Source organism: Haemaphysalis longicornis, unplaced genomic scaffold (genome assembly GCF_048455015.1).
Source record: "Haemaphysalis longicornis isolate Haplotype H1 unplaced genomic scaffold, Haemaphysalis longicornis Haplotype H1 scaffold_8, whole genome shotgun sequence".
Taxonomy (NCBI): Eukaryota; Metazoa; Arthropoda; class Arachnida; order Ixodida; family Ixodidae; genus Haemaphysalis; species Haemaphysalis longicornis.
In genome coordinates this window covers 117,783,472-117,802,746 of record NW_027526445.1, presented here as the reverse complement: position 1 = coordinate 117,802,746, position 19,275 = coordinate 117,783,472, and the positions used below count along the sequence as shown (strand labels likewise).

General features: G+C 50.7%; 1 protein-coding gene across 5 annotated transcripts in view; it reads right to left on the bottom strand.

Moving 5' to 3' along the window:
- The window catches only part of LOC144149342 (heterogeneous nuclear ribonucleoprotein L-like), a 125,827-nt gene that overhangs the window by 11,009 nt on the left and 95,543 nt on the right, over positions 1-19,275 (bottom strand). For all 5 annotated transcript variants that reach the window (XM_077680898.1, XM_077680901.1, XM_077680899.1 and 2 more), the window contains one exon: positions 5,710-5,773. In XM_077680898.1, the coding sequence (XP_077537024.1) occupies positions 5,710-5,773 (64 nt within the window). The remainder of the gene's footprint in view (positions 1-5,709; positions 5,774-19,275) is intronic.

Sequence of the window (19,275 nt, the reverse complement as noted above, 5' to 3'; positions counted from 1 at the left end):
GTGTCTAATGTTGCTGCTTAGTTGAGCTGTCTATTCGGACGGAGTCTACGATAGTTTTTGTACGGTTTCATTTGAAAAAAGTTAGGTGGCGCTGCAATAGAGGAGGCTCGTTGTGCTGATCTTTTCTATTGCGCAACTGCTACTCGGCCAAAGATCGCAGTGCACGATTCTAGCGCATCGTACCTCATTTTTGCAAGAAAGGCTACAATTGCGAGTAAGAAGATGATAATAACGCTCAACCTTTTGTTCTGAGAGATAACTGACTGTAAACATCAACAAGCATCAACAACGGCGTTCCGTTTTCAACTTCATGCATGTTTTTTTTTTTTTTCCCGCATCGCGTGCTTGTGCAAATATTGTGCTCGCTGTAAATGCAAAGTCAGTCATTGACAAGACGTTTTTACGTTATTTGGGGCAAATTGGTGCCTCTGATAATGTCAAACCGCCAGATTTATTCTAGGGAACCACCCGAAATTGCACATTTTGAATTGGAGGTGTGGCTTCACCGCATGACACAAGCATTAAGCCTGCTAAGATTTTTTTTATATCTGACAAACTATTCCGCGAAAGTTGACATTTTTTCTAGGGCGTGTTTTTGCAATGTTTTCCTACAAAATGTATATTCTAATTTTGATTTTGATATTTTTTTTTCACAACTATTATCTATAAAACATTTAAAAAACTGGTGTTATTAGAAAGGCTGTTAAATAACCTGCATTTTATGTTCCTGTAATTAGTGCCTAAACAATTTTTTAGCAGAAAAAAAAATGCTTTCTTGGACCCCTAAAAATCGGCCATTTTTAGGGGTCCAAAAATCGGCCAATATGGCCGAATTAAAAACTAAGCCTCGCATATATCTACACATACTTTACGAGGAGCTGTTTAGGACAATATCCACTTTTATTTTCAATGGCAGTCCACCGCTTGCCAACACTGGTGCCGGTAAATGCGGGTTTGCAAAGCAACTAGGCCAAACAATTTTACAATACTTTAGTACCACCAGAAGTGAAATGTGCACAGGCTTCATAAGCACCCGCTACAGATTGCCATCGTATATCATCCCTAGACTAACATACCAAAAGCTCAGCAGTACATACATTCACTTAAGCCACAAGTGTATGGTTAAAAGCAGTCTCAAAGAATGCCCAAGTCAATATCTGCAACTCTTCAACCAGCTATGCTACACTACATTTTTGAATGTTACTTCTTGCCTCCAAGTCGGGTATAGTTCAACAAGGCTCTATTATATATTCCACAAATAATGCAACACAAGATACCTGGGAAGAAAAAAAAAAAAAAAAAAAGAAATGCAGTCATTGCTGACCAGAACTTTAAAACAGGGCTGTACACCCAACTTTGGTTTACCAGGTGAACAACATTCAGGTTATCTCCTTTCAAACGTTTATATCGGACAAAACAACATGGACAACAAGGAGAGCAACAGAGAGGAAAGAAGAATAGACAAGACAGTGTTGTCTGTTCTTAGAGTTATTTGTGGTGCAGATACCAGCTACCAGTTTCCCAGCTCATCGCAAGCTCTGTTATATACTTTTCCTACAAAATGAAGTCAAGCACCTCTGATTGTTAGAGTAAATGACGAAAAGTGCGACGACGACCAGCTGCGAGAACAGAACACCTGACGCTAAGGGACTTAGCCCCATATCTGCATGCCTTTTGAACACATTGCAAAAATTGGCGAGTCATTTAAATGGTAATTCTCCTGCAATGGAAGCACTGTTTTCATCCGAACAAAAATTAAAGCAGTTCTACTCAATGCGAAATGCAGTCAAGTGCGGAGCAGTGATCTATCAAAGGGGCTGTGGCACACTGTCCTGGCTAGTTTCGGTACTAGTCTGGCGCTGATACAAAAAGTAGCCAAGAGTGGGCACTGCAGCCCTTCAAAAGGTTGATAGGGAGACACCAAATTGAGTTTTCAAGAATTTGGGGTATTAATGCGTTAATTCACAGTTTTGTCCAAATTACCCCAGACGAGCTACGAAGAAAAGCCAGACCCCTAAAGTGCTCCGCACTTAACGCAGGGACGTGTGAACTGCCCCACCCTTCAGTTTGCTGCTGCTCTGGTCACCATTCGGCCAGCCTCCTGTACAGCCCACTCCGAAGCTCGTTCCACTAGTTCCACTCACGAGCCACCTGTACGCCCCCTTGGAACCTTTGCCTCCCAAGCCGGCGTACGTTGCCCGTGTTGCAGCGTCCTACACTCTTCTGTTGCAGCCGTTTCCCTTTCCCAGCAAGTAGTCCCCCCCCCCCCGGCTTGCACCGCACGCTCCAACTTTCTGCACGATTCTGTGTACCTGGGATGATATCTTTGTATCTCACGCGTTGAATGAAACATTCACACCGGAGTCGCTTGCCTTAGAAACACGCACAAAGAGCACCTGGGCCTAGCTAGCAGTGCTGGGAGAACTGCAATTCGTGCACAACAGATGTCGCCACAATAGCACGAAAACCAAAACCTAAACTGGAAGTCTCTGCTGGTATGTGCAGCCTTAGAACGGGCGTCGCATCAGCACACGTGGCAGTCCCTTCCTTTCACGGTGTCACGACTGCCGCGAGGACTCTTCGAAACAACACAGCAATGCCGTTAACACTACCCTCAACGAAATTCTTGCAGGAGGGGGCAATTTGAACTTTGCTGCATGCAACCCTAAGTACTCCACTGCATCGCGGAGTGTGCTCCAGAAAGCCCTGCTTTTAAGTTTCGCTCCCAGATCACACAGTTGAAAGAAAGAAGGGAAGTGGAATGCAAAGCATATATTCAGCTACATTTTTCTTGTAGCCCGTACCACTTTCTCTGACAGACTCATGGAATGCAATACGCAGAGGGTGCCCAAAACTTGAGCAACACCATTCCCCGAGTGCTTTGGTTGTTAGGTTAGTGTCCACAGTGCCAGCGTAGTAATTGTTCCAAGGTGCATGCCCACGCACTGCCAGTGATTGGACTTGCCAAGTGCAACCCACCACCAGGCAATGCACATTAACAAAGGAGACCCTGGGTCCTGCACGTGGATTTTGGGGTGGCGCCACATACTTGTCCCATCTACAACAAGATACAAATGCATTCAATGAGCTATCATGCACCAAGAAAAGGGGCTGAATCCCTCCCTGTGAACTCCTTCAATGCGGCATTTCTTCCAGGGTAACGCACCTCTCCTACTGTTGAGTTTTCCCCCCTGCCAGTGATGTTTTTATGAATGGAGGAGAAAAACGAGCAGAGACAGCAGTGACGTAACATACAGAAATATGAAAGCCAACCAGCATGAAGACACAGAGAGGGTTAAAAAGGAAACAGTGATAAATGCAGTCATCACGCACTGAGGGCGCAACAGCTCTGCTGTGCCCTGCCTGGTCAGTTCGAGAGACGCTCCGGTTACATTAAGAGCTATTTCCCTGGCCGCAGAGCCGACCGACTGGCCACCTTGCACCACCAAACACACAAACCCCCAACAAAACGCCGCTGCTGGCTTTACCATGCCCACAGCCGTCGGGGAAACAAGGCTGTCGATGCTCCAGGCCAAAACGCCGGCGCAAGTTGATTAGAGGCAACAGCAAAGACCGGGCCACTCCAGCTGTCGAGTCGAGCTAGGTGCGTCCACAGTCACAGATCGTCCTCCCGTCTCCCTGCGACGACGGGCTGCCACCAAGTCCTTTACCCACCAGAGAGAGCAGTTGGTGAGAGAAGGGGAGAGAGAAGCGAGAGAGCACTCTCATCCAGCCCCCAGCGCCGTCGGCCGTAGGCTTGTTGCCGCCATCCCACCACACCACTGAAGGGGGCAAGAGGGCACCACCACGACGCCCCAGCCTCCTGGATGGGGGAGGGGACACACACACACACACGGCCAGTTAGAGGAGCCACTCCCACAGCGCCGCACGGGGGTGCAAGGGGTGGTGGTGGTGGTCGGCTTGGGGGGGTTCAATGGTCGTGTGGTGGTGGTTGGTAGTGAGAGCACGCCCCACCGGCCTCTCTCTCTCTGTCCTTCGAAAGCCCCCTCTCTCTGTGCCGTGTTCTCTTCGTATCGTCCAGTTGTTCTGTTTTGGTGGTTTCTGTTGTGGTGGCAAGGGCAAGTTTTGTTGGGAGGGGTGGTGGTGGTAGTGGTGGTGGTGGTTGTGGTGATGATGGGTGGTTGCGTGGGGCCCGGATCACTCACGAGTGAAAAATGGGTAGTCTCTCTCTCTCTCTCGGCCCACACGCGCCCGTCTCTGACATCTTCGCAGGGGGGGGCAAAAAACGGCCGCCTCAGTCTTCTCGTCTTGGGTCAACAGTGAGAGCGAAAGAGTGGTCAGTGTCTGCATCTAGCCTGTGTGGCAGGCAAGTGGTGCTGGGCTCCGTCGCGTCATCCGCCCGGCCCGTTTGCCGACGTGTTCTGTGGTCGCCAGGATGTCCCTTTGTGCTGCTCGCTCACATCCTAGGAACGGGTGGCTGGGAGGGCACCGGGCTGCCTCCACTCGCGTTAGCAAAGCAAAACAAAAAATGTGGCGGGCAAGGTGACCAGTGCGGCCAGCAAGGGCACTTCTTGGCACAGGGGGAAAAAAAAGAATGGGCTAAGGAACGAGACGCTAGGACCCGGTGTTTTTTTGATAAAAAGTATGTCGTCTTTTTATTTCCCATGTATATAGATATATATAGATATATAGGCTCGCTGCTTGTTGTCTCCAAGTGTGGGCCAAGCATGTGAGACATGTTTCGGTGTGCAGAGCCACCAAGTGAGTCTGCCAGTGACAGAAATGTGAGGGACAGTTTATGAGACGCGCAAGAGCAATGGGCTGAACAGTCGGCCAATCCTGATCCCCCGTTGGTCCCATTCGCAACACTGCGATCTCAAAACAGCACGTTCCCTACTACAAGACAACTTCCACGGGGATAACCAGAGGAGAGGATCAGAACATTGCCTCTGTTCAGCACTTGCCTCTTGGCAAAACATTTTCAAGGTACATGAGAAAGTAGCAGTGCTCAGTACAGAATGCACAGGGAAAAATTGGACACAGCACACAAAATAGCGCTTTCAAACATCGAAAAGGCACCACTGGTGCAACTCTGGCAATGTCGTTACTATGCAGCACAGGGATGCACCAAGCTCGAGACCAAAGCAAAGCAGATGGCACGGATAATAACAGTTTAGCGCACTGTAGGCATTGAAGAAAACAGCCTGCACTTTCCTAGACAAACTGCGCTGGAAACTCGTTGTAGGTAACAAGTCACGGCTACCTCCAATACCTGTAGTGCTTTCACAGCCCCACAAGCTAGTTGCATGCAAAACTAAGAACACAATGTTTATTAGCAATTTTTTTTTTCAGCCACAGCAAACCTGAACTTGCCATCTTTCACTCTTTCAGGCAATTAAAATTATCATCATATTCACCTAATCCCGAATGCTAGACTGCAGCTCTCCACTGACTTCACCATACCCGCAAGCGGGCTAAGATCACACACTAAAACTGCACCCAAAGCAATGTTAAAAACCCAGACACACCAGGCAAAGCTGGCTTTCCGGCAATGCAAGGGACGCCTTGCAGGAAAGTTCGCATGCCGGCATCATACTCCCTTTAGCCTGCTTACAAATGCAAAACAAGAACTGTTAGCTGCCTCCAAAACAAACAAACAAAACCGGCAGTGATGCACGACCTATAGAAAACCAAAAGCAGAAATGGAAGTGTTTTTATAAAAAGCATGAAAAGCACCACCACACTCACCAAGGTTGGGGTTGGTGTAGTCCCAGCTGTCATTGTCGTTCTTGTAGACGTTCAGCCTGGTGGGCTGCAAAAATAAAAGAAATGAAGGCAAGAGATCAGACTTTGGTCACTTGTCTAGCTCACGAAAAAAGGTGAGACTGAGGACGATTACACAGCGTACACGATGGAACAGCATCAGCCGTTTTGTTTGCAGCTGAAAATGAGCAGTAGTATCTCTCAATAAGTTGCAATATTCTTTACAATTCATTTGAATGACTTAAGGAGAGATGCTCAGCATTTCAAAGAATGTATAAGATACTCAAAATGCACATAGATATCGACACTCTGAAAAATTGAAGAGGCTGTGCGCGAAATTTCATCTAAATCGGACCATTGAAGTACTTGGAAGGGGAAGGGGGGTGAGAATAGCATAGACTAGGGGAAGGGAAGGACAGTGGGAGGGGAAATGGGGAAGCATAAGAAGATGGGAGTGCAAGGGAGACAGGCACTGGGGAAGAGAGGACAGGAAAAGTAGGATGGAGTAAGCACCAGTGAAGGCAGGAGGAGAGAGGCATGGTGGGCGGGCAGAGGCAAGGGCAGCCGAAATGCGACGTCATTTGCACAGAACCAAGCAAATACACAACAATTTATGGGCCTTTTCTTTCCTCATTCTAAATTTAACCGCCATCGCATCTGTAAAGTAGGTCTACCGCTCGCGCTCCATTTTCTGCACGACCCCGCAGCTCTTTCTATTAAGCATCCCCCGGAAAGCTAATGCGCCAAAAATCCTTACAGCATGCCGATTACTCTCCCCATGGAACGCCTTTTGGGGCCGCGGGCAATTTTGTGACCTCCGTAAACGCTTTGGTTCACCACACCCACCAGTTGAGGAAGATGCCCACAAAGGCAAACAGCTTAAACATGCCGTTAACCCGGGTGCAATAACGAGAAGAAAAAGAGGAAAAAGGAAAAAAAAAAAAAAAAAAAACCATCGCAGCAGTGGGCCGAAGAAGGAGTATCGAGGGGCAGTAATAATCATCATCACCATCGCGTGACGGTGGCCGCAACGGGCCCGGGTCACGCCACGACAGAACACAGCAGCGGCGTCCCAAACTGCCGTGACACGCGGCCATCGAGGGAAATGCTAAAGACTGCGCGGTACGACACTTCTCGACGACCCCCCTCACGTCTTCCGAATCCCCGGGCGGCTTTTCGGCAGAGTCGTCGACACCGGTGGTCGCGTGACCCGGCGAAATTGATGGTCGCGGAGCGCCTCGTACATCGCCCCGATACCTCCCTCCCTTCCGAGCCCACTTTCACCCCGGCGACGACGACGCACGCTTTCGTTTCGAGGTGGGCGTGTGCGCGGTCTTCGAGCGCGCACGGAACTTTGCGCGAGAGCGACGTTACAAGAAAGGGCCAAACACTTGTGCGGACGCGTTTCCGCAAGCGTTTTCTTCCCTCCCAGGCTCCCTCCAGTGCTGCCAGCTCTAGGGAATTTTCCCTAGATGTAGGGGATTTGGGTCATCTTTAGAAAAACGGGGAAATTTGTCAACATCTAGGGAATTTTTTTACTTCATGGTCCGATGCCTCCAGTCGTGTAATAATGCCTAATGGTGCCATTTATTAATTTTAGCAGTCATTATTTTGATATACTTATGCATTAAGGTTTTGAATGAAGCGCAGATACCTATTTCACATAAATGTGCATCCAGCAAAGCTAGCGCTCCTACGTTTGACATTGTTGGCGTAAATTTGAAAAGAACATGACTGATGAATTTTATGAGCTTGCTCGCTCGAATATAGCCCGTACTACACATGGAGCGATTTCGCTGATGCGGTGCCGCTCGTGCGGCAAAACCACCTTTCTTTCGTTGCTGCGGCAAAGTGCCAAACATTTGAAGCGGTCGAGCAAACGCCGCTCGTGCGACGTGTGCGGCGTAGTATTCCATAGAGATAATATACTGACTCTAGAGGGAAAGCGCGCCGCTGAGCCAATGCATTGGAACCGTACGACACACAGTGGCAGACATGATACAACTATTTGAAGGTTGCCAGCTGAGCTTTTGCTTACTGAAAACGGCGAAAGCGATGGGTTGTAATCTGGCAACGTGCTACTGGGGCGTTTCCGCGTCCGGCTAGCGAAGCATGCCGGGATTAATTGTAACATGGCGGACCACTGGCAGGGCGGATTTTGTGTAGGCGGCGTGGACAGCATTGCGTCGTTTATCTCCTGTGGGTAGGTAACCGACGTGTTTTCAGTTTAGCGTGTGACTTACATGTACCGTGACTATTTGAGCAGGATGTGGCAACGCTCACACAACACTTGCGCGCAAGCTCGAATGCGTGCGCGAGGACGCCAAGACATCAGCTGATCCGTACTGGGGCGCACAGAAAAATAAATCTCCGTCATGATCTCCGTGCATTTTTGTGCTGTGCCGCTTTAACTGCCATTCTGTGACATTTCGCGAGTCGCTCAATGCTTTTCAAACGAAGTGAAGTAAACTGTGGCTTTAGCTGAATGTAAAACCTTTATTGACACACACACACAAAAAATTCCCCCGCATTTCCCCGAGGGGGAGAATGTGAAAGTGCGAATGCACGGTTGTCGGCCCGCTTGCGGCGCTTGCGCTCGGCCCCCGCAGCCCACCGCCTCGCCGCCTTCTCTTCCATCGGGTTTGTAGTATCACGTGTACACCACGCAGTTATAAAGCCGCTATAACGCCGCTGAGTCGCCAACGCACGCCGCTGACGACGTAGTTTGAATGCGTTAAAGATATAAGGCGCGTCTAACACTGATATCACCGTCGCGTCCGTAGCTTGGTCGGTAGAGCGTCGCGCTGCGGCCGCAAAGTTCTCGGATCGAAACCTGGCGCCGGATGCTGTTTCTTCTTTGAAGAGCACTGCGGACGCCGCCGCCGCCGCCGGCGGTGGATGGTTTGGGGTCGCTTATAAAGAACATCGCATCGGCCAACGCTTATATTGACGGTGAGTCGCGGCCCTTTGAAGCGCAGGAACGAAAGAGCGCGGTCGATCGCAGGCTAACGGAGTGGAAGAATGCATGCCAAGGGAGTATGCTAAATACAGTCAGCGGCGTGTACCGTTTTCCTTTCTGTCTGTATTCGTGAAGTTGTAGCTGCTTTCCACCACTTCAAAGGGAAAGCTTGCGGGACTGAATGGGCAGTAATTTGCCGCACAGAACGCGCGAGGCATGAACATTGACTTAACTTATTGACTTATTGTGACTGATTAAAAAAGAAACCGCATTTCGATACCTATGTTTTCGTTCTACGTTCACGAACGTTTGCGCGAAAGTTCGAAGAACGAAGAGCTATGAGAAGTTCCATAAATAAAACAACTGAAACCGAACGATTATAAAAGCTTCTCTTCCAACGGGAGCGATCGCTGGCTGCCACTCCGTAGCCTGTAGTGAACTTGCGGTAGTCAAGGTCAGATCGGAATCGCTGTTCCGGCGTCAGTTCAGGAGCAGTAGATAAGGTGCTTAACGTGAAGAAACGAATGATAGCCTCGCAAGCGCCGGGGGAGGCACTTGCTCAGCGCGTGCATCCGAGTTGTACCAAATGTCACATTTTGTACGCACGCAGATCTGAGCTGGAGACTGCACACACACACACACTGCGCAAGTCAGGCGCAAGGGCCTGGCCACTTCCTAGCACACTTGCATAAAATCGAAACCGAAACAGAATACGCACTTACTGTTTTCTCGCTAATGAGAGCCTAATTGCACTAAAAGTTTTTTTATAGAGCTAGTTTTAATTACTTAAGCAATTATTTGTAACTATTTTGCTTCAGTTCCTTGTTTAAGTTAAGTAATTACTGAACAACGTTTTAGAAAGCTGTATACAATTGATCTGGCAACTATGGGAATTGTATCATGTCAGCGCCTACGATTCGTACGGTCTCGGAGCTCGCTTTACGCCCCTGTAGTATTCTAGTTCACTCTAGTAGAAGGGCCGGACAGCTCGGCACCACTTGCACGCTTGGAAACCAGATGGCGTTGCTTGTATGAGCGCGACAAAAGCGCGGGCACACCAAAAAGTTTGTCTTCTCTGCTGTGTGTGCGTACATTGATAAAGAATTGGCGATTCTTATATAAAACCGCAAATAAACTTATATTTACCGCAAACCAGGCAGAAACAACTTGCCAAGAAAGTAAAATAAAACCACCCTTGTTAAAATCACAACCTTTGCTGGTGGCAAACTTAATTCAGTCTGCAAACAAGGCGCATCTGAAATGCGAAAATCGCGGTGTTCGCAGGCCCCATGTAGACGACAATTCCAGGCATTGCGAACTTCTCAAGTGCGAATGTTCGTTCCAGCGGATTCGCAGGCGAAATTCGCTCCATGTAGAACGGGCTTATCTCATGCAGTGCGCATCGTCTGTGTTCGTTCCCATTATTTTACTTTTATATACTTGCGTGGCATTGCAAGTGCACTCTTTCGTAGTGCATGTTTTTGTGTCATATGTTGTGTAGGGTCAGATTTCCAAATTTTGCGGGAAGTGCAGACATAAAAAATCTTGCGGCTGTGTGTACTTCGATAATCGTATTGGGGACCGCGTTTCGCCGTCGCTCGCGCGACCGCTCTCATGTGCTGCCTCAGCAAGCGATTGGTAAGAGCGACTGCGGATCCCCGTCGCATCGTTCGTCGCGTCGCTCGCAAAAATCGCTTCATGTGGTTACCGCTAAACATCTTAAAAAAAAATCTAATACAGCATTTCAACAAAAATCTAGGGAAATCTAGGGAATCTTGATTCCAGCCAGGGGAAAAGTGGCTTCGCAGGTTGGCAGCACCGCCTCCCTCTCCAAAACCGGACCGCTACGGGACTGGTTTCCCGATACAGGAAAACGCGTCGCCCTCCGCACACGTCTTCGGCCCACATGAATACAACTCGGGGTCGCGACCGAGGGCGAAACAGTGCCGCTAGCCTCACGACAGCCAAATTGCGCGCCACGAGCACAAAAGAACATCCCTCGCGCACCCTTGTACTCACTATACGCACGCGCATACGGCCGCCTACGCGCAAAGTCGTGGATCACACTGCGCTAAATTGCCGCTCCCAGCCATCGGCCACTCTGTCTAGCTCCCGTCCTATCGCAGACTCCCACACGCCGTGTACTCCGCGGGAGAGTAGAGCGCCGCGATATTTCAGTCCCCATATCGGCCCGCCGGCCGGGAAGCGCCGAGACTCCGTCAACGACAGCAATCGAGCGCAGCCTCGGCTACAGTGCGCAGCTGCCACGCTCAACGTTTGTAGATTGTCGGCCCCTCCCGCGCAGCGCTGCCGGCCATTCGCCGGTGAGCGATGACACGGCCCCCTTCCTGGCAGCGCCGCCAGTTGACGTCCGAGCAGCAGAGATACGTGCCCCCATCGCAGTGCCGCTAATGGAAACAGATGTGCGAGAAAGGGCCGTAAAAGATGCACGGAGGAGAAGAAATGGGGAAGCGAGCGGACGGCGCGTCCCCAGGGCCTGAAGAAAAAGTCGCTTGTTCGTACACGCACGGTACACTTCATATACATTACGTCCAACCTGGACGTAATGTATATGAAGAAGTAGTGAGGAAGTAGGCTTCCTCATCATTTTGAAAAAAAAAAAAAAAAAAAAAAAAAGAATGAAGGAAGAGCAAGCCCCCACGAAACTCCCTTCTCAAATAAGGTAGCCACCCGTGCTAATGAAAGAAAAAAAAGTCGCACCCACGGCTCCGCCAATGCCCTCTTTCACATCTGCTGCCCCCCCTTCACCGCCCAGCCTCTTCTAAAGCCCAGCGACTGCCGTGCCACAACGTCCCCGGCCCCGGTGGCAAGATCGAGCTCACGCGCCGGGGCTCGCCCTCCGGAGGCGATTTCGCTAAACTCCAGCCCCCTCCAACCTCTTCCCGTATCGCTTCTCGCATCTGGAGCAGTCTCCGGCAAAGGGGCACGCCCTCCGTACTCTCGCTCGCGTGCGCGGCGCAAGGGGGAGAAAGCCATTTCGCGCCACCACGAAGGGAGCGGCCGACCGTACGACCGTACGGGCCAGCGGCGCTTGGACGGGCACTTCCCGCACTGCTCCTCTAGCGAGAATTCCCACTCGCAGAGAGAGGTCTCCCACGCCAGAGTGCACTGTAGCGTTTCCTGTTCTCGCTCTCGCACTGGGCCCGTGCATTCTCTGCGCGGTTTCTCCGATGCCAAACGGTAGGCTCCAGTAGGGGAAGGACTCCTGACTTGAGGGCCGAGGCCCAGCTTAAACTACGCAGGCAGGAGAGGTAAAGTTCAAATTAAAGCTGGACGCACTGCTGCGTACATGCACCACTTACTGAATTACGATCTACATCCAGAGGCCGGCTTTTTTTTTTCTTCTTCTTTGAGACGATATTTCCTCTTGGTGTACCTAAACGTTAAAATTTTGCAGGAAATTGCACGAAATGTCCACGTTTGCAACGGCAGATGCAGACACGCGGCTTTTTCCTTCTGTTCCTTTAGGCGGGATCTCTGTGGGAAACGAAACCTCCCCTTCGTGCACAGCACAGAGTGAAGACAATTGTTTCAGCGAGCGTCCCGCGTTTTGATGATGATGGTTGGGTTTTTATGGCGCAAGGCCGACTAAGGGCAGAGAGCGCCAGAGAAAAGGTTATTTAATGAAGTGAAGGGTAGGTAAAAAAAACGTGTAAACCGAACATAGTAAAATCAATTAAAGATAATGGTGATGGCTGGTGTATAGGGCCAGATTTGATTATGCGTGGTAGGAAACGAGGTTTAAAAACTTGACTTCTGACAAATACTCAAACACACGTTTCACGGAAACCATGGCATCGTCACCCAGAAAAAACGATGGATGTAGGGGAATATGTTGTCTGTAGAGTTCTCTGAAGTGTTTGTGTCGTGTTGCGTGAAGTGCCTTGCATGTGATTAGGATGTGCACTACGGATGGGGCCTCTCCGCACCTGCTGCACTGTGGTCTAGAAGATCCCGTCAGCAGATACGAGTGCGTTGCGCGTCCCGCGTTTTTGGATAGTTCCCAAACTATGCTGAAAAAAAAAAAAAAGAAAGCATTCGCGAGATAAAAGACTCTCTAAAAACATGCCAGTCGACAAGCTCCGTCACGAACCCCACCCCGCTTTTCTCACGCACACATGCAGTGTCCCACAAAGGAAACACCGGCAGGTGTTAATTCGCGACAATATAGGCGTCCGATACCAAAAGCATCGCCGACGCCATTTTTTTTTCTCCACGCGGTCGCCAGAACTTTTATAAATCAGTAGCGGCGTTCGCACGCTTGTCGCGCAGAACGCAAAGACGCGCCATTGTAAGGTCTCGCAACTTGGCTCGACGGGTCTGATTTCAGCAATTCGCAGAAGAAATCGCATACCCTACGAGATTAGCGCAGTGGTGCGTCAATTACGTTAACCCGGGGAATTACATCTACGGGAAAAAAAAAAAAAAGCGCGAGAAAGAAAGTGCCGCGGTCAGCGCTTAACAAATTAACGCAACGCTCAGCACCCCCGGGGGCGATCAATACAAGGAAGGCCCGACACTCATGAATAATCTTCCGTTAAGGAGAAAGGCCTTTCAACTACACACTCAAAGGCCGCTCGCTGACGGTGGGGAGGGGAGGGGAGGGGGGGGGGGGGGGCAATTTCGAACAGCGGCAGAGCTCCCAGGGAAAAAGAAAAGAAAAGACGACATACAGAGAAAGCGACCCATTCGCGCCTCACACAAACGGAGATTAAAAATGCAAATTCGAGTTCCGCTTAATGCCGCGGCGCATTACACAGACACAGGTCAGCCCCCCTTCCCATCATTAAACTAGTTTCGCTTCCAATACTACAGCGCGGGCCGGGAAATTTGAAAGGAAGAAGCAAGCAGCCTTTCCCGGTCAAGCAAGACAGGCTTGAAAAGAATCACGGGGTGCTTCATTTTCCACGTTGGAGCCGGATGGTGGACTCTGCACACAAAAGCGCTTCTTTTAAAGCGAAGCATTCTGTAAGCCTCACTGATGGCGTACGTGGCGTCGAGAACGCGCTGCAGGAAAGGAAACTTTCTCTGACGATGGTGATGATCGTGGGTGAAGTGAAGGAAAAAAAAAAAAAAAAAAAAAAAAAAAAAAAAAAAAAAAAAAAAAAAAAAAAAAACGCCTCCCGTGATCGGAATCGAACCTGGGTCCTTGGCGTCATGAAACCGCGGCTTCTATCCGAATGCGCCACTGCGACACGGTCGAGAGAGAGAGAGAGAGAGAGAGAGAGAGAGAGAGAGAGAGAGAGAGAGAGAGAGAGAGAGAGAGAGAGAGAGACTTTCTTTGAGGGAAAAAAAAAAAATAAATAAAACGGAATCTTCGGGGTGGCTTCCCTTGTCCAGGACGCCTTGAGCTAAGCAGCGTGGCCTCCGCGATCGGCTACCGGCGGCGCGCGGAGGCCACGTAAGCAGTCAATTGATTTGCAGAAGGCCGCACGGTTGCGCAGAGTTAGACCCAAAAACCATGCACCCCTCCGTGTAACGGTGACGATGGTTGAACGCGAAGCTTTCCTCGTGCCACATCAAATGGCAAAGGGTCAAAGCTCAGAGAGTCAAAAGCCGAACTCAGAAGACGCCAAAGAATCCCTCACCAGAAAGCTTCGCGCTCAATTATCGTCACGGTTAGACGGAGGGGGTGAATTATTCTTTTTTTTTTTCTTCAAGCAAGAGCGCTTTTTCTTGGCTTCTTGATATGTCCGTCGACACTGCTACCTTTGGCAGCTTGTCGCGAGCAGCGGAATTCCCCCGTGCTGCATCCGCAGAACGCTTGCTCCCCCACTGCGACAACGGTCTTCTCCCATCGGTCTCCCGGCGGGACGACGCCGGTTTCCAAAATAAATAAAAAGGCGTCGACGAGACGAGTCGCTTATTGGGAGGGCAGCACGTACAAAAAAAAAGCGCTACATACTTTCAACAAGATCCGGCAATGTTTCTCATAAGCGCACGTAGGCAGCAATAAGAGCGACGACCGGGCCCACGCCGGTGCATAACGCCATCGGACTTCAGCGAACGCGGAATTCAAATAAGTCAGTACAAGCTCACGCGCCCCAGGAGCGAAGGAACAACAAACAAAACAAAACATAACTTAGCGCCACACACACACACACAAAAAGAAAAACGGAGTTTGTACAAGCCCCGCATTCGACGCCCCCTTTGTATACAGTTCGCCCGAAGGCGCGCATACATATCGGCTCATTTGTGGCGGCTGTCGGCAGCAGCAGTCTGGCAACGAGACGTTCCCGCTAAACAGTGGACGAGAGAGAAGAAAAAACGCGGCCATTTGTTTGCCGGGCTCGAAGGTTGCTTGCCCAGCAGTAATTTTGCCAGACAAGCCGCTGCCGATACTTTTTCTCGAGCGCAGCGTCGAACCGCAGTTTACCGGGGAGGTTTAACGGGGTGGCCCGCACGCACGCGCACCGAAACACCACCAGGCATATATTTGCACACGGTATTTCTCCTCCTCAAATTGTTCACAGAGACTGACGCTGGATGACTGAATAAAGGTGTACTCAAAATGGCTGGTAATGGAAATAACACCTGCCCCGTCGGGGCGGTCTTTCTAGACGGGAAAACGCGCGTTTTCAGTAAGAGTCCGCTGCCCATAACTGGGGTTGTGTTAGGGGGGAGGTGTGGGGTTCATCAAAGAGCCCCAAGGTTGCTGTGTACACTATTGTGCCGTGAGGGTATGAATTGATCCATGGTAAGCAGAAAATGGCTGCTTCACCTCTTGTAAGAGAGGGATGTGGCGGGAGAAAAGTACTTCTCTAGTGACGGTACTGCGCCAATGTATCTGTTTATTATGGCAAAGGAGAATCTAAACACGGTTCGTTGCCTTCTTTGGGAAACAGCCCAGAGTGCTTCTATACTAAGAAAAAAAATAGGGGGAGGGGGCGGAGGAAGCCGCACCGGGGGAGGGTGCGAAAGAAACAACTTCCTGCGTAGTGCCAGACTCCGGTAGTGCATAGTGTTCAAATAGAGAGCCTCTCCGTCTCTACCCGTGGCCACACCACCATCAACACAGCGTTTCTGACGGCCCGCGCGGCTGTAAAGGGCAGGGCCCTTACTTTTGAGTGCCAAGTAAACACCGCGCCAACCTTTCGCGCCTTCCACCTACATCCGCAGCGCGCTCCTATACATTTCTCTCTCTTCTATCACACACACACAAGCAATCGCAAGGGATAAAAGGATAAAAAATAAAAGGCGGCCCGCCACTCCCCTCGGAAAAGCCAAGACGCTGTTCCCAACACAAGGGCCCTTTCCTCTCTCGCCATTCACCGAATCCGAATGCCACCCCTCTCCGCGTACACCGTTTCGTCCGCACGGCACAGCTTATGCCGTATAGATCCGCATCACGGCGCGCACCCACCTAGAGATTTCCTAATGGACCGCGCCTCGAGCTGCTTCATCGACTCAATGCACGCAGGCCTATTTCTTCCGCGCCAGCTCCCGCTCTCCCGACTACACGCGCAGTTCCCACCCCAGACGCAAAGGGCGCAGACAACGCATGAGACTCCACCCATCAAGCCCGATCCTCCAACGCCAAGCGTTTATGGCCTCGGAGGGCTATTTCGGCCAACGGCCGCCGCGCCTAACTCCCGCCGCTACGACAATGACGACCATCAGAATTGGCGACGTAAAGGAAAGCAACCATACCAAAGCAGTAGCTTCGCGCATGCTGCCGCGATGACGATGGACGAGGACACCGGCAATCGCCAATGCATCGAGAGAGGGAGAGGGGGGGGGGGGGGGCGACGAAAGAGGCAGGGTTAGTAAGTCACCCTGGGAAGGAATCGGCCACCAACACACAAGACATCGCTTTATTCGAAATTACTTCCCAGTCCCCGTCGTGGTGCACAAAGAGCACCCGCTTACAACGAAGTATCGCGTATATCGAAGCCAGTGCCCTGTCCCGAGTACTTCGCTATAACGGGGGAGAAAAGCAGACCTCGTGACGTACAAGAGAAAAAAAAAATGTCTTCGCTACAGGGGTGCGCAGTACACCGCATTGTGGACAAGGAATGTTGCGAAGGGTGGGCTGAGAAAAACAACGCAACTACGGTTCTTCTCTGAAAATGGCCGGTCGCGCCGGTCACCGGACGGCCAAAGCACGAAAGAATGAAAGCAGCGCATTCCAAATCTCCAATCAACGCCGCAGTTCCCCGAATCAAACGTCAACATCCCCCGACGACCATGACAACGGCTTCGCAATATAACGAAGCGTGGCGAGGAAAACAGAGCAGAAAAGAATAACACGCCCCAGAACGAGTTTATTGAGAGCACTCCGAACAGTGCATGCGCAACAATCACACAGCGCTTCTTCGGAGGCGCTACTGCGCAGTGATACGGAGAATGTGGAGATCGGCTGCCAAAGGGGGGATGGGTAGAGAGAGCCGTCGGGAAAAAATCTGACTTGGGGAGGTGGAGGGAAGCACGGCGAAGTGACAAAGACGCGCGGGGAATTTCTAATCGACCCGGCGTGCGAACAAGGCAGCTTCGAAAAGACAGACCGCTCGGGAAACTTAATCCGTGACAAATCCGACAAGAAAAGGCGCTTTTCGTCGTAGACTCGGTGCGCAGCGGTGTTCCGGATCACAGCGTTCGGAGTTATCACTCGCCAGTTCCACTATCTCTACCCTGGCTGAACACAGTTTGCAGGTCGAACGATTGATTGATTGATCGATTGTGGGGGTTTAACGCACCGACGCAAAGCAGGCGATGAGGCGCGCCGTAGTGGAGGGCTCCGGATTAATTTTGACCACCTGGGGGGAATCTCGCGTTTCTGCTTTTCGCCTCCACCAGAAAAGCGGTCACCGCGGCCTGGAATCGAACCCGCATCCTCGTGCTCAGCTGTGAGCCGTAGTTGAGGGTTCCGGATTAATTTTGACCACCTGGGGACCTTTAAGGGGATACACAACATATTCTCTAGCTCACATGAAAGCCAGCGTTTAATGCGGTGGGGTAGCCGCAAGGAACAGGCGGAAATAATTTTAATTTGGCACTAAGCTTTCCGGAGTCTCAGAGCTAGCGCCATGTATCCAAACAACTCCGTCGGTTTCAATGCGCGATTCAAAAACCGCATGAAGAAATAGGAAGGACTGCACATTACTGCTGTTTTAAGCCGGGGATAAGGTTTTAAATACCTTTTTTTTTCATCTCACATATAGTTATTATTTGGGATAAAAAAATATACTCGACAAAAGACGGTTGTCTGCACCTTTAACGCTCGCCGAAATCTCCATACACGGGTGACTTCGCTTTTCGCCTGCCCCTGTAAAGACTCGGGCGAGCAAACTTGTAGCGTCGCATCTGACTACAGGACGAGTAAGTCACAAATTCAAGAGTGCAGTTAACGGGAATACGCGTTCTCCACGCGTCCCCAACTGCTCCATTTGGAAGCGGAGAGAAGAACTTTTGACCCTCATCTTTTCCTGCAAGCCATGCAGGCATGGAAGGAGGTTGCTAAGAATACGCATGCACGCTCCACGACCCCACGTTGAGAACTTCGTTTGAATTTACGCAAATTCTCAGTTCTATGTATACGGTCTTCCCGCCGCGTGGAAGCTGTTGTTCAATTTAAAAGATCCGAGGCCCAAAGCGGGACGCGCGGGTGGTGAAAAGGGGCGGAGAAGTTCGCTCAAGCTTCCGAGCCTGTGTTCTCTGTAATGGAACGGCAGCTCGCACGCGGTCCATCCCCACGGGGGCAGAGGAAAGAAATGAAAACCAAAACTTAAATCTCAAGAGGACGAGCAGCAGCAGAACCTAATTCGCGCAGCGCTACAGCCTTGCGCTCGGCACACGAGACGGGAAAAAAGAAAAGAAAACAAAGATGGCGACCCGAGAAGGATGGAAAGAGCCGAAATAACGACTTTTTGAAATCCCGCCCACGTGCGGCTATATTGCTAGTTGTAAAACACGGTCGATACACGCCAAAGACGCTGCGGCGAAAAACAGAAAAAAGAAAAATTCGACCAAATACCGGCGACGCCGCAGTGCAAAGAAACAACCGAGGGACGAAATCCGGGCTTACTTCGGATAAGACCCGTGTCCGAAGGCCCCACAAAAAATACGTTCGCGCAAACAAAATTCGAACATGCAAAAAAGAGTCCCTCAGAGAAAAAGAAAATCCTGTCAAGATAATCCTCCATTCGTTACAAAAGAGGAGCGGGCGCAAACGTCTATATATAGGAGGAGCTTGCCGCCCCGCAGGAGCAGGCGAAGCGAGCACCGAATCACGACGGCGAAGCCGACGGCATTAAAATAAAAGACGATGCCCCAGAGTGAGGACTCTAGAGCCAACGAAACTTCCTAGAACCCGCCCATTCCAGGCCTTCGTGAAGCTAGACAGCCAGCAGCGGCAGCCAGCTCGCCGAGGGAAGCGGGCAGTGGACGCAGGCGCCTGAGCCGCGGACGACGACGAGTTAACTCCCAGCATCCGCCATCGCATGAATCACGAATGAGGAGGCGCTGCGTGAAAGAAAGAGAGGGCCCCGATGGACGAACGGACGGACAAACAGAGCTAAGCAGGGGATTAAAGGGAGTTCTAGCTTACCGTGTGTGCCCCGGGTGTGTATGCG